The following is a 13,614-nucleotide window of genomic DNA, read 5'->3' as shown; positions in this document are numbered from 1 at the left end:
AGGGTTATGGAGGTGTTTAAACTGGTGGCTGAATAGTTGGCACATCCATGATGAGAAGTCAGCCGCATTCTTGGAGATGGGGGCCAAGGAAATGAACAGCTCTCTCACATTGTACATTCCTCCATCTACCCATGCCTTTCCCTCTCTTGCACCAATCTGCACTCGAGTGATTCTCACAAAACTAGTTTTAAAATGTCTGCTGCAAATTGAATGACTAATTCACAATGCATCTTTATTTAAAATAACATTGTTTTTGCCACAATTGTGTACATTTTCACCCACTAACTTTAATGAAATGCCAATTTAATTTTGTAGTCATTTATAACATTTTACATAAAAACAAATCCTAACTTAAACACAAAGTTCCCTGATCCAGGTTGTTCCTAAATTAGAACAATGATATTTACATTACTGTAATATTTATTACATACGAACCCAGTTTCTGTGGACATGATTCATTACTTTTAACAGTTTTCAAATAACTTTTTATTCACCTCGATGCTTCATCTGGAGTAGTCTTTGGATGAGCAAAAGGTCATTTATTCATTTGCCTTCACCCGCTTTAATCTGCCTAGCCTTTCCATGACCAAAACGGAGGCTACACTTCAGAAAAAATCTTATTTTATAATGAAAAGTTGAACGGTTTAAAAGGGAGTGTTGTTTTTTTTCTGGTGATTTCCTTAGGGAAACAATGTTGCAAAATATTATAGATTTTTTTATTACATTTTGGATTTGATTATGCTGTGGGAATTGTGGTAAAATCATGTTATCACAGCATAAGAACAAAGTTAGAGGACATCTATGAAAATGAACACTTCAATTTAAAACCTGACAGTGCGCATGCGCATGCAAAACACTAATCTATAAACATATCTCTACAGCAGGCAAGAAAACATCACTATAGAGGTGAGTTTGAAATTTGGATATAAGAATGACATTAAGATGACCAAATTTTATAAATAATCAGGGAATATCCCACGCGCAACAACAACCCTACAGACGTGATAATACTAGACGCGTGTCAGCGGGGTGTAGCGAAACTCGGTAACAGGATGCTCAAGTTACTTTTATAGAGGACATTCGACGGGTTATCTTTTTAGGTGAATAGCAAAACGAAATGCCCTCGATCACTATGAAAATGTAATATTTTGAATGAGAGGAACATAGATTTTGAAGAAACGTGTTTCTGTTAGGAGTCCTGGGGCATTGGTCGAAGTCAGCTGTATCATCGCGATCAGGAGTTGGAATATATACTGCAGAATAAAACAGTGCCCAGGAGGCTTGAAAAGGGCAGTTCAAATTGGATATGCACTCTCTGGGAATGTTATGGATATGGTTCCATTACCTTTAGCAACTCCTTGTTGTTGCACTGGTGCAAGCAAGCTGGATGTGGCTGGATGTGCTATCCTAGAAGTTATTTCTGCCTGTTTTGTTAAAAAGTGAATACTAAAATTGGTCCATGATCTTGGTTGCCTTGCTATGTTGCATTCTTGTGACTGCTGGTGCCTTAGTCCTTCCTCACCTGATTTAGAATATTCTATATTAATTTATTAAGAACTATAAACATTTATAATTTAATTAGAACATTTGAAGAAAAAAAATGAGGGTGTTGCTTCTAGTCCATCCTTCCCCTATTTTGAATATACTTTTCTCATATTCGTAGTAAATATCCAATGTAAATCTAACTTTACCGCTGTTAGACCGCGAGCTAAGCATTACCTGGAGCAACAGCGACTATCACCATGGGAGTGGCGTCTAAAGACAGGGCAAGACAAACAGAAAACGCGAAACTGGTTTCCTCCTCGAGATTAAGTGACACACTTATGTGTAGTTTCGAAAATGCATAAGGTCTGTGTTTCTTTATTTATATGAATTGGACCAAATAAACGTAATTTTTTATTGATCAGCATGTCTGTTGTAACGATATAATCAAAAGGTTATTTTGCTGTCGTTCATTGGAGAAAACTTGGAACTACTTTAAAGGAGAACATAGATATTTGCTTGGGTTGTTCGATATATCAGCAGGTGCAGGCACCGAATCGGTGAGTAATTTTGCAAATAATTGATTCACATTTTTACCTGACCAGAAAATAAAAGATGATTAAAAGACTGAAATGTTGGAAATTGTGAAATACGTATTTTCAGTGCATACCCTTGTTTATTTATTTAGCCAATGGTTTCGTTGTCCATCTTTTTTTTGTAGCAACATGCCACTTCCCTTATTTGTTGAGATGGGCTCGATATTTATTAAATCCCCTTGTTTCTTTTGGCTAGTCCGGCTGCCTCAAACTCTAGATGTTGATCACAATAGGCAGGCCATCTTCTGACAACATTCTTGTAAAAATATTTGTTCTTTCATTATAACAAATTGAAAGTTATTTTATAGAAAAAACTGTCTGGCGTATTTTTATTTAGTTGTGTTTATTAAATTCAGGCAGTAACATGACATGGGTAACATGACATCTCCACATACTTCCAATAACAGACGTCATGGGTCATGAAGTCAGGCTGGGTGGCGACCTCAAAGTATACAGCTCCAGAAAAAAAAAGTTGAAAAGGAAAGTGATGAATGAGGAACAGAAGCTTTCAGTTTGCAGTGGTCTCTTAATTTTTTCCGGAGCTGTATTTAAGTAGTAAGCCACGAGTGGGTGTAGTATATATGACCACCGCCACAGCTAAGCGCTGTTCTTAGGCACAATGCATTGTGAAAGCCTGGACACAACGCTTAGCCTTGTTAAAGTGGCAATATAGCTACCCTAAACCCCAAAGATGCCTCATTGCAATTATAAACTTGTTTCCAACACAACTAGAGCAGTAAAAAGTGCTGTAATGTCATTCCCGTGATCAGAGGCGACTCGTCATTAGGGGCAGCTGGGGCACAGCCCCACCTGTTGTCAACAGAAAGAACGGCAACACAATTTAGATTTTTATTTCTCGAAGATTACTTCCTATAATTTATTATCTATGAATATAGGATATTCCTAAATTGCATATAATTTGTGTTAGGATTTTATTTCATGTTCATTGGTCCCTGCCTTGCCGCTTCAGACTGTGTTCTGCCGATTCGTGTTTGCAGTAATAGGCCAAAGGCTAAGCGTGAATATGGGGATAGCCCCTCTCTCACAATGCAATGTATATTGTACGTGCTCAGAATGTTAGTGTGATCAATGTAGATCACACAAATTTGATACCAAGTGGGGCTGACAGCCGGTAGCCCCACTACAGCGTCATTTCGTATTTCAGACCTGATTGGCTGTCTGTCTGTCTGGTGCCAACATTAGTCGGCTAGAAAGCGAGGAGGGTATATTGTCTTAGCTAGCTTGTTTGCTTCACAAACGCCAGATAACTTGAGAAAATGAATAAATTGGATTTCATATTCGAGCACCGGTTTGAAATCCTTAATTTGGAGGAGAAACTTGAGGTAAAGCTACTTGGTGCCCATCAGCCACGAGATATTGTCATCACTCTAACTGCTGGTAAAAGTAACCGCGGGATTAACGTGGAGTGGTTTTTGAAGAAGAAGTGGCTAACGGTTAGCATACAAAGGAAGGCACTCTTCTGTTTTCCATGTCTGCTATTTGGTGGAGATGGTACTTGGTCGAGGATGGGTTACAAAGATTTGAAACATCTTTCTGAGAGGATTGCAAAACATGAGAGCAGTGGGAGTCATCTGGACAATGCTGTGAAATTGGGCTTACTTGGAAGGGTAAATGTCGCAGCCCAAGTTGACAGTGCATACAGGTGCTCCATTGAGCAGCCTAACAAACAGGTGGAGGAAAACAGGTACGTCCTCAGTTGGATCATAACGTATTAAACTGTGTGGAAAATGTGAAACCGCACTGCAGGGGCATGACGAGTCGGTGGTCTCCCCAAATCCTGGAATATTCAGATGCATTTTCGAGACTATGTGTGAGGGAGATTCAAGACTTCAGAGGCACTATGACGTTCAGCCCATCTTCAAACGGACATCTAGCACTGTACAAAATCAACTGTTAGACTTTATGTATGACGTGTACAGGGAGGAGATAGCCAAGCAAGTGGACGAGACATCATTTGTTGCCATACAGGCAGATGAGACAACTGATGTCTCCTGTAAATCACAATTGGTGGTTGTACATGTTGCCTGACAATACAGTGACAGAGAGGTTTTTGGAGTTTGTGGAAGTTAAAGATAAAACTGGATTTGGCCCTTCTAATAGTACCAAGGTTGTGCTGGAACCACTGAAGCTGGGAGAAAAGCTTATCGCTCAGACTTATGATGGTACAGCTGTAATGAGTGGAAACGTCCAAGGGGTACAGACGCTAATGAAAAATACATACCCACATGCCCAGTTTGTTCACTGCTATGCTCACCAGCTGAACCTGACCTTGCAGCAACTTTGTTCAGCAAGGATGAGCATCCTAAAGGTATTTTTTGCAGATTTAACTTTTGCCACCTTTTTCTCTGGCGCTCCAAAACTAATTGCGACACTTGCTGAGGCAACATAGAGATGCATTCCAAGGCCACCCGCTGTACAATGGAACTTTAAAAGTAGAATTGTCAATGAAGTTTGGGAAAACCGCGCTGCATTGCTCCTGTGTATGGAGGACATACTCACACAACCAGGATGGGATGAGACCACCCTAAGTGAGGCATACGGCCTGTCAAAAAAACTCAGGGGCAGAGACTTTCTGCAGCTGCTGGAATATTTTTTTCTTCCTTATACCAGAAGTTGATGTTTTCTACAACGTTCTGCAAAAACGGAGCATCGATGCATCTGGGATTAGCAGTGTGCTCACCCCTTTCAGGGAGAATGTCCAGAATATGTAGAAGCAAACTGATGAATGGGCTGCCAGCGTTCACGATGGAACAGACGAGCCAGGCCGACGAGTAACCAACACAGCGCCGGTGAGGAAGGAGGCATGCGACACAGTCATCTCCCAGGTGGAGCAGAGGTTTTCACAAAGTGACGACCTGATTGGCGGTTGACAGCTCGCTCTTCCCACAATTTGTCCTGTCAAACTATGGCCTCTAGGAAACAAGGAAAAGTTGAAGACTGAGCTGACCACTCTGTCCCACCACACTGAGCTTCACACTGGTAAGACGGCCCTGTCTCTGTTATGATCCATCCATGGGAACAACCTAGAGGAGGCTTTTGCTGAGACCGTCACTCTGCTGAAAATTATCCTAACACCTATGACGACATCCGAGTCAGAGAGGAACTTTTCCACCTTGAAGAGGGTAAAAAACCTTCACTCGCAATACCATAGGACAGCCGCGACTCAACGCATTGGCCATGTTGTCCATCAAAAGCCAGCTGATTCAGCAGCTGCATGACTTCATTCCCAAAGTCATCGAAAAGTTTGCCCAGAGGAAGAACCGCCATACCACCTCTCTGTTCAAGTGAGCCCTCAGCCTTGGTGAGTGAAACATCCTGCCTTTCTGGTGCTGGTCCGTGCATTGGTCATATTTTTGTGCAGGATCAATCAAATTTATTTCAATCAATAAAATGTATTTATAAAGCCCTTTTTACAACAGCAGTTGTCACAAAGTGCTTTACAGAGACACCCGGCCTTAAACCCCAAGGGGCAAACAACAGTAGTGTGGAATATCAGTGGCTAGGAAAAACTCCCTCATATCCTCCTAAAGTTTAAAACTGGAAGAGACTGAGAAAAGTTAGAAAGTGCATTCCTCATATCCCCCAGCACAATAATATAGCAGCGTAACACCTTGGAACTGAGACGGGGATCCGGCGACACTGTGGCCCTACCCGGGGGAGGCCCCGGACGGATCGATTGATATAGATGGTGAAAAGTGTCAGTGTGTCCATACTTATCTATTAAGGTTGTTGTAATAGAATGGATCTGTATCCCTAAAAAGTTGTCTTTCCGCTTCGTTGTGGCCTTCAGCGGTGTTGAGCTCATTGCTGTTTGTGTATGGCCTTGTAGGCACATTTGTTCTGAGCTTGTTTGCATTCCTAGGCGCTAAAAGTGTTTTGTGGAGCCACGCTGTTTGTTGATGTGTTAAATAAACACATCTGTAGCAAGAGGGAGTTTTGTAGCTTTACTGGTATGTATCCTATATTTTGAAATGGTTTGTGCCCCACCAATGTTTTACATTCTTTTGAAAGACCTGCCCATTGTTTCAGCTCCTCCTGTTTACATTCCTGGACTGACTGTTGTCAATGGCCAGAGAGGAGGAATCTGAATGAAGGAGGAAGGGAGGTAGATATTTAAGAGGAGGAGTGACAGAGGGAGACGATGTATGGGGAGAGAAATGGAAGAGAGATTAAATATGAACAGGGAAAGAAGTCATGACTGTTGGACATAGAGCCGTTGTTACTCACGAATGTTTAGCCCAGGCAGAGGGATGCACCTGTCTCTTAATGCAGTCAATTCCTTCATGGCACGTGCTTGTTTAATGACCCTTGCTTTCTATCTCTCAACTCGTTCACAATCACACATTTCCTCAAATACACACATTTCCTACACGTTCTCTCTATGACACGGTGTGTGGGTGTGTGTGTATATGTGTGTGTATGGTGTGTGGGTGTGTGTGTATGGTGTGTGGGTGTGTGTGTATGGTGTGTGGGTGTGTGTGTATGGTGTGTGGGTGTGTGTGTATATGTGTGTGTATGGTGTGTGGGTGTATATGTGTGTGTAGGGGTATGGTGTGTGGGTGTGTGTGTATATGCGTGTGTGTGGTGTGTGTGTGTGTGTGTCTCAGTGTGCAGGTGTGCAGTTGTGGATCACTATTCCACTGTACCAAGTGGGGCTGGAGACTATCAGTGTTATCTGAACCATATTCCAGGAAGCAGAATACTCTACACATGGCAGAAGGAATTCACTCAGTAGAAACTCTCCATACTACACATTTCTCTTAAAGACACACACAGACACACACACACACACTCCACTACACTCTTTTAAGGATTGAATCATTGACAGTGTTCTGTTGTCCCCGGGTAGCAGATAGACAATAGTTTGTAGAGTCCAAGATCCCTGGGTCCTGTTACAATGTCATTCAAGGCACCCTGAGCACAATCCTGCTCTCATACCCATGGTATGGATTTCACTTTCCATGTCTTAATGCTCTGGTGTAATAAACAAGTTAGAATGACATCACAGAACAGGAAGTAGGTAATAGTTTATAGACATTGGGTGTATGCGTGTTAATTGGTCTTCCTATGCTGATGATTGTAATTCATCTTTAGGTCTACTCCTTATGCTGTCTTATTTGAGGTGTTTTGGACCGCGATGTCAATGAGAGTGTGTGTGGACTCCTTGAATGAGATGTCACACATGGTCTTAAACTGCATAATGCCTTTTCATAACGTGTGTCCATTCTCTCTGTTTCATTCCCTCCTACTCTGTCTCTCTCGGTTATTCTGTTTCTCTCTTCCTCTCCCTCCCTGTCCTCCAGATGATTGCCACACCTCCTCACTCCCCCGGTCTCCCGGGTTCTCCCTCATACCTGGGAACCCTCTGCGTCCCCTGTCCGGCACCTCCGCCCTCGTCTCCTTGCCCCCCTCCTCCTTTCTCTCTAGGGATGACACTTCGGACCCCCTCGTTATCCTCCTGTCCCACGCAGTCCCTGGACCTCCGCAGACACAGCTGGCAGCCTGGGCACTTAGGCTCAGAGTCTGAGTATCCTTCAGAGTACCAGCAACGCAGGTAGGGGCAGGTGTACAACCAGTATTGAATAATGCCTACTTCAGGTACAAATTTGTTCAGATCCCCATCAGCCTTTCCAGAGCACCAACTATTCTGTCCGGGTTACACAAAGACAACAAAAACACTTTGTTGTCTTTGTGAATGTGGTCCAAACATTACATCTAAATGCAACAATCCAGACAACACAAACCATGTCTTATTTGTGTGTGTGTTGATTTTGTGCGTTCTCTTTCTAGACCCATTTGTGCTTTTAGAATTTCTGTTAACAGTGGGGTGAAATAACATAACTTATTACAGACATGCCCCCCGCTATCAGCACAACATCTTTACCAATATGACATGACCATGGCAACTGCACCTCCAATATTGCTCCTCCGAGTTTAGCCTTTCTTTCTTGCTCAGTGTCCATGCCCTTATGTACAACTCCCGTTAAGGATTCATTCTTGGACAATGTTTTGAACCTAGGAAAATGTTCTTAGTTTAATTGTATTTTGGGCCAGTTTGTATTTTATCACCTGATACTGAAGGTAAGACTTGGTGGATGGTCTCAATGAGCTCACTGACTATGTAGGCTGGCCTGTAGTGTGGACTCACATTATAGTAATCTGGTAAGTCTTTTTGTAAAAAGTTTGAAAACCGGCCAAGGGATGGCAGAGAGTACGTTTTTCTTATGACAATTTCTCAATTCCCCAAGCCTTTCTGTTACGGGCATAGTTGTATATCTGTCAGGGTACATAGTTGTAACAAACACATCTTCTCTGCAGATGGTTTCAAACTGCCACTGTGAAATGCTGTGTCTGATGCGGCACTAACACCCGTCAAACAATCTCAAACTACATTAGCCTGCTGCCTGAGTATAGACCACCCTCTTAAAAAAAAAGTATATTATCATTTATTTATACCATGAATTTATTGACCATATTTAGTAGAAATAAAATGCACCTTTCTAACATATTAACCAAATGGAATAAAATCCACATGTAGCCCATTAATCTGCAACATCTGTAGTTTTTAGGGAAACCGTACTAAACATTCTTTGCCGAATCCTCTTGTCTGAAAGGACACAGCTCCTCCTGATGCATCACTTTTTTGTCAGACATTCTACGTCTGAAAAGGCTTAATAAACAATGGGTTATTCTAATACCTGGTGAGTTATAACTGTTTCATGATTAATATAATAACTTCAACCAATCATGTAATATACACAAATCAATAGTTTGATGTACTACTTCCTAAATGTGTACATACAGTATCCACAGCTACAGTCATGTGAAATAATTAGGACACTCTATGAAAACGTGTGTTTTTTAACATATTTAGACATATTTAATATCATTTTTAACAATACTGAGACATTAAAGTAATATAACTAAACAAGTAAAACTGAAGAAAATACTTTTTCAAACTTTCTATAAAATGTAATAAAATAAACATCACATTTCTGGTGAGGAATAAATTAGGACACCCCCACATTTTGCCCCACTTAAAATGGCTGAAATCACACACAGGTGTATGACATCAGGTGCACATGATTAGAACATTGTTACTCGGCATTTTGAAGGAGGCTTGCCCTATTTAAACCTCAGACATTCAGTTTTGTGTGCTCCTGACTGTTGACGTGAGAGTGAACACCATGGTGAGATCGAAAGACCTGTCTGAGGCCTTCAGAAAGAAGATTGTTGCAGCTTATGAGTCTGGTAAGGGATTTAAAAAGATCTCAAAAGAGTTTGAAATCAGCCATTCCACCATCTGGAAAATAGTGTACAAGTGGAGGACATTCAAAACAACTTCCAACATGCCCAGGTCTGGCCGTCCAAGTAAGTTCACCCCGAGAGCAGACCGCAAGATTCTAAAAGAAGTCTCCTAAACCCCTCAGAAAGAGAAAAACCCGTCAGAAAGAGACTGCACAAGTTTAATCTTCACGGGAGGTGTGCAAGGAGGAAACCTTTACTCTCCAAGAGAAACACTAAGGCCAGACTGAAGTTTGAGAACGTAGACAAAGAACAGGACTTCTGGAATAATGTTCTTTGGACAGATGAGTCTAAAATTGAATTACAATGGGGAGAACAAGTATTTGATAAACTGCCGATTTTGCAGGTTTTCCTACTTACAAAGCATGTAGAGGTCTGTAATTTTTATCATAGGTACACTTCAACTGTGAGAGACGAAATCTAAAACAAAAATCCAGAAAATCACATTGTATGATTTTTTTAATAATTCATTTGCATTTTATTGCATGACATAAGTATTTGATCACCTACCAACCAGTAAGAATTCCGTCTCTCACAGACCTGTTAGTTTTTCTTTAAGAAGCACTCCTGTTCTCCACTCATTACCTGTATTAACTGCATCTGTTTGAACTCGTTACCTGTATAAAAGACACCTGTCCACACACTCAATCAAACAGACACCAAACTATCCACAATGTCCAAGACCAGAGAGCTGTATAAGGACATCAGGGATACAATTGTAGACCTGCACAAGGCTGGGATGGGCTACAGGACAATAGACAAGCAGCTTGCTGAGAAGGCAACAACTGTTGGCGCAATTATTAGAAAATGGAAGAAGTTCGTGATGACGGTCAATCTTCCTCAGTCTGTGGCTCCATGCAAGATCTCACCTCGTGGGGCATCAGTGATCATGAGGGAGGTGAGGTGTCAGCCCAGAACTACAAGGCAGGACCTGGTCAATGACCTGAAGAGAGCTGGGACCACAGTCTCAAAGAAAACCATTAGTAACACACTACGCCGTCATGGATTAATATCCTGCTGGGCACGCAAGGTCCCCCTGCTCAAGCCAGCGCATGTCCAGGCCCGTCTGAAGTTTGCCAATGACCATCTGGGTGATCCAGAGGAGGAATGGGAGAAGGTCATGTGGTCTGATGAGACAAAAATAGAGCTTTTTGGTATAAACTCCACTCGCCGTGTTTAGAGGAAGAAGAAGGATGAGTACAACCCCAAGAACACCATCCCAACCGTGAAGCATGGAGGTGGAAACATAATTCTTTGGGGACGCTTTTCTGCAATGGAGACAGGACGACTGCACCGTATTGAGGGGAGGATGGATGGGGCCATGTATTGCGAGATCTTGGCCAACAACCTTCCCTCAGTAAAAGCATTGAAGATGGCTGGGTCGTGGCTGGGTCTTCCAGCATGACAACGACCCGAAACACACAGCCAGGGCAACTAAGGAGTGGCTCCGTAAGAAGCATCTCAAGGTCCTGAAGTGGCCTCGCCAGTCTCCAGACCTGAACCCAATAGAAAATCTTTGGAGGGAGCTGAAAGTCCTTATTGCCCAGCGACAGCCCCGAAACCTGAAGGATCTGGAGAAGGTCTGTATGGAGGATTGGGCCAAAATCCCTGCTGTAGTGTGCGCAAACATGGTCAAGAACTAAAGGAAACGTATGATCTCTGTAATTGCAAACAAAGGTTTCTTTACCAAATATTAAGTTCTGCTTTTCTGATGTATCAAATACTTATTTCATGCAATAAAATGCAAATTAATTACTTAAAAATCAATTAGATGAGATTTTCTGGATTTTTGTGATAGAAATTACAGACATCTACATGCTTTGTAAGAGGGGAAAACCTGCAAAATCAGCAGTGTATCAAATACTTGTTCTCCCCACCCAAATACAGCGTTCCAGGTAAATAACCTCATACCAACTATGAAGCATAGAGTTGGAAGTGTCATGGTTTGGGGATGCTTTGCTGCAGCAGGACTTGGCCAGCTCACCATCATAGAATCCATCATGAATTCTACAGTGTATCAGAGGGTGCTTGAGCAACATGTGAGACCATCTGTAAGAAAATTAAAGCTGAAGCGGAACTGGACCCTGTAACATGACAATGACCCTAAACATACCAGTAAATCCACCAAGGACTGGCTGAAAACTAAGAAATGGAGAGTCCTGGAATGGCCCAGTCAAAGCCTAGGTCTTAATCCCATTGAGATGCTGTGGGGTGACTTGAAACGGGCTGTACATACAAGAAACCCCTCAAACATCACACAGGTTGAAGCATTCTGCATTGAGGAGTGGGGCAAACTTTCCTCAGACCGATGTCAGAGACTGGTAGAGGGTTACAAGAAGCATCTCACTGAAGTTATTTCTGCCAAAGGGGGTAACACTAGGTTTTAGGGTAAGGTGTCCTAACTTTTGTAACTTTTTTTGCTGTTTACCTGCAATTAGATCACTTTCTTTTCCAGAGATGAATAAAACAAGATTAGACATCGATATGTGAACATTTCTTAATGAATAATTGAATATTTAATGGGGCGCCAAATTTTTTCACAACTGTATGTAAACTTACCAGTCGCTCTTGTAAGGATTTATTTGGAATTATTTGTATGTATTTGGATTTACAATGCGAACTGAATCAAGCTGTCCTGTAACTTGGTTCAATATTGTTTGAATAGTCATCAGTCGTTAATTATGTCATACCTTAACCTACCTGGATTATCAAGTGCACAGATTGAAACAACACAATGTGCAATGAGCAGTCAATTTCAAACCATAGAGATTAAACCTAGGCTACACCTTGTTCTGTAGATTAGTCAGACAGTAAAATCACATGCATCATCAGGTATTCCGCAGTCTGCAACATTCGCAGGCAGGAAACACATCCAACCAAACACAGACTAATATCAGCTCACAGATCTTTATCAGCTCAGTTCAAAAGTGAGCATCCGTGATGGCATGGGGGTGCATTAGTGCACATGGCATGGGTGACTTGCAGATCTGTGAAGGCACCATTAATGCTAAACAATATATACAGGTTTTGGAGCAGCATATGCTGCCATCCTTTTTCAGGGATGGCCTTGCTTATTTCAGCAAGGCAATGCCAAACCACATTCTGCACGTATTACAACAGCATGGCTCCATAGTAAACAAGTCCGAGTGCTAAACTGGCCTGTCTGCAGTCCCGACATCTCACCCATTGAAAACATTTGGCGCATAAAAAAAAATATATATATATATACGACAAAGGAGACCCCGAACTGTTGAGCAGCTGACGTCTTTTATCAAGCAAGATTGGGAAAACATTTCACTTTCAAAACTACAGCAATTGGTCTCCTTAGTTCCCTTACAGATTGTTGTTAACAGAAGATGTGATGCAACACGGTGGTAAACATGCCCCGGTCCCAACTTTTCTGAAACGTGTTGCTGGAGTCAAGTTAAAAATGGGCACGTATTTTTCCAAAAACAATACAATTTCTCAATTTGAGAAAACATTTGATATGTTGTCTTTGTAATATTTTCAATTAAATATAGGGATAAGTTATTTGCACATCATTGCATTCAGTTTTTATTTGGATTTTATGAAGTGTCCCAACTTGTTTGGAACCAGGGTTGTACAAACAATACCTCATAATGACCAAGCAAAAACAGGTTTTGAGAAATGTTAGCAATTTATAAAAAAATAACAGACATCACATTTCTAGACTCCTTCTAGATCCCCTATCACAAGTATTCAGACCCTTTTATTCAGTATTTTGTTGAACACACTTTGGTAGTGATTACAGTCTTGACTCTTTTTTCCATTTTATTTTTTCAAAATGTTGAATCAAAGGATATCAACTTAACATTGCACTTACAAACGTCCGAAACATCAATTTCATGCTACAAGCGTGACACACCTTTATTTGGGGAGTTTCTCTCATTCTTCTCGGCAGTTCCTCTCAAGCTCTGTCAGGTTGATCCCTGCCTCTGAAACACCTAACCACACCATTGTGCTGCCGCCACCGTGCTTCCCCGTAGGGAGGGTATTTGCAGGGTGATGAGCGGTGTCGGGTTTCAAGCCACAGAGTTAAATCTCAGCTTCATCAGACAAGAGAATCTTGTTTCACATGATCTGAGAAATCTTTGGGTGCCTTTTGGCGAACTTCAAGCGGGCTGTGATGTTCTCTTTACTGAGGGGTGGCAGGTCGCTCTACCATCAAGGGCTCATTGGAGTTCTACAG

At 41.7% G+C, this 13,614-nt stretch overlaps 1 protein-coding gene across 1 annotated transcript in view; it reads left to right on the top strand.

Moving 5' to 3' along the window:
* The first annotated feature begins 1,803 nt into the window (after positions 1 to 1,803).
* arhgef2 (rho/rac guanine nucleotide exchange factor (GEF) 2) overlaps positions 1,804 to 13,614 on the top strand; it is a 63,881-nt gene continuing 52,070 nt past the window's right edge. The window contains exons 1-2 of the mRNA XM_010885123.5: positions 1,804 to 2,042; positions 7,403 to 7,653. Coding sequence (XP_010883425.2) covers positions 7,403 to 7,653 — 251 coding nt within the window. The 5' untranslated portion in view covers positions 1,804 to 2,042. The remainder of the gene's footprint in view (positions 2,043 to 7,402; positions 7,654 to 13,614) is intronic.

Source organism: Esox lucius, chromosome 20, assembly GCF_011004845.1.
Source record: "Esox lucius isolate fEsoLuc1 chromosome 20, fEsoLuc1.pri, whole genome shotgun sequence".
NCBI lineage: Eukaryota > Metazoa > Chordata > Actinopteri > Esociformes > Esocidae > Esox > Esox lucius.
Note: the sequence above shows the minus strand (reverse complement) of the source record. Positions and strands in the feature narration are given on the sequence as shown.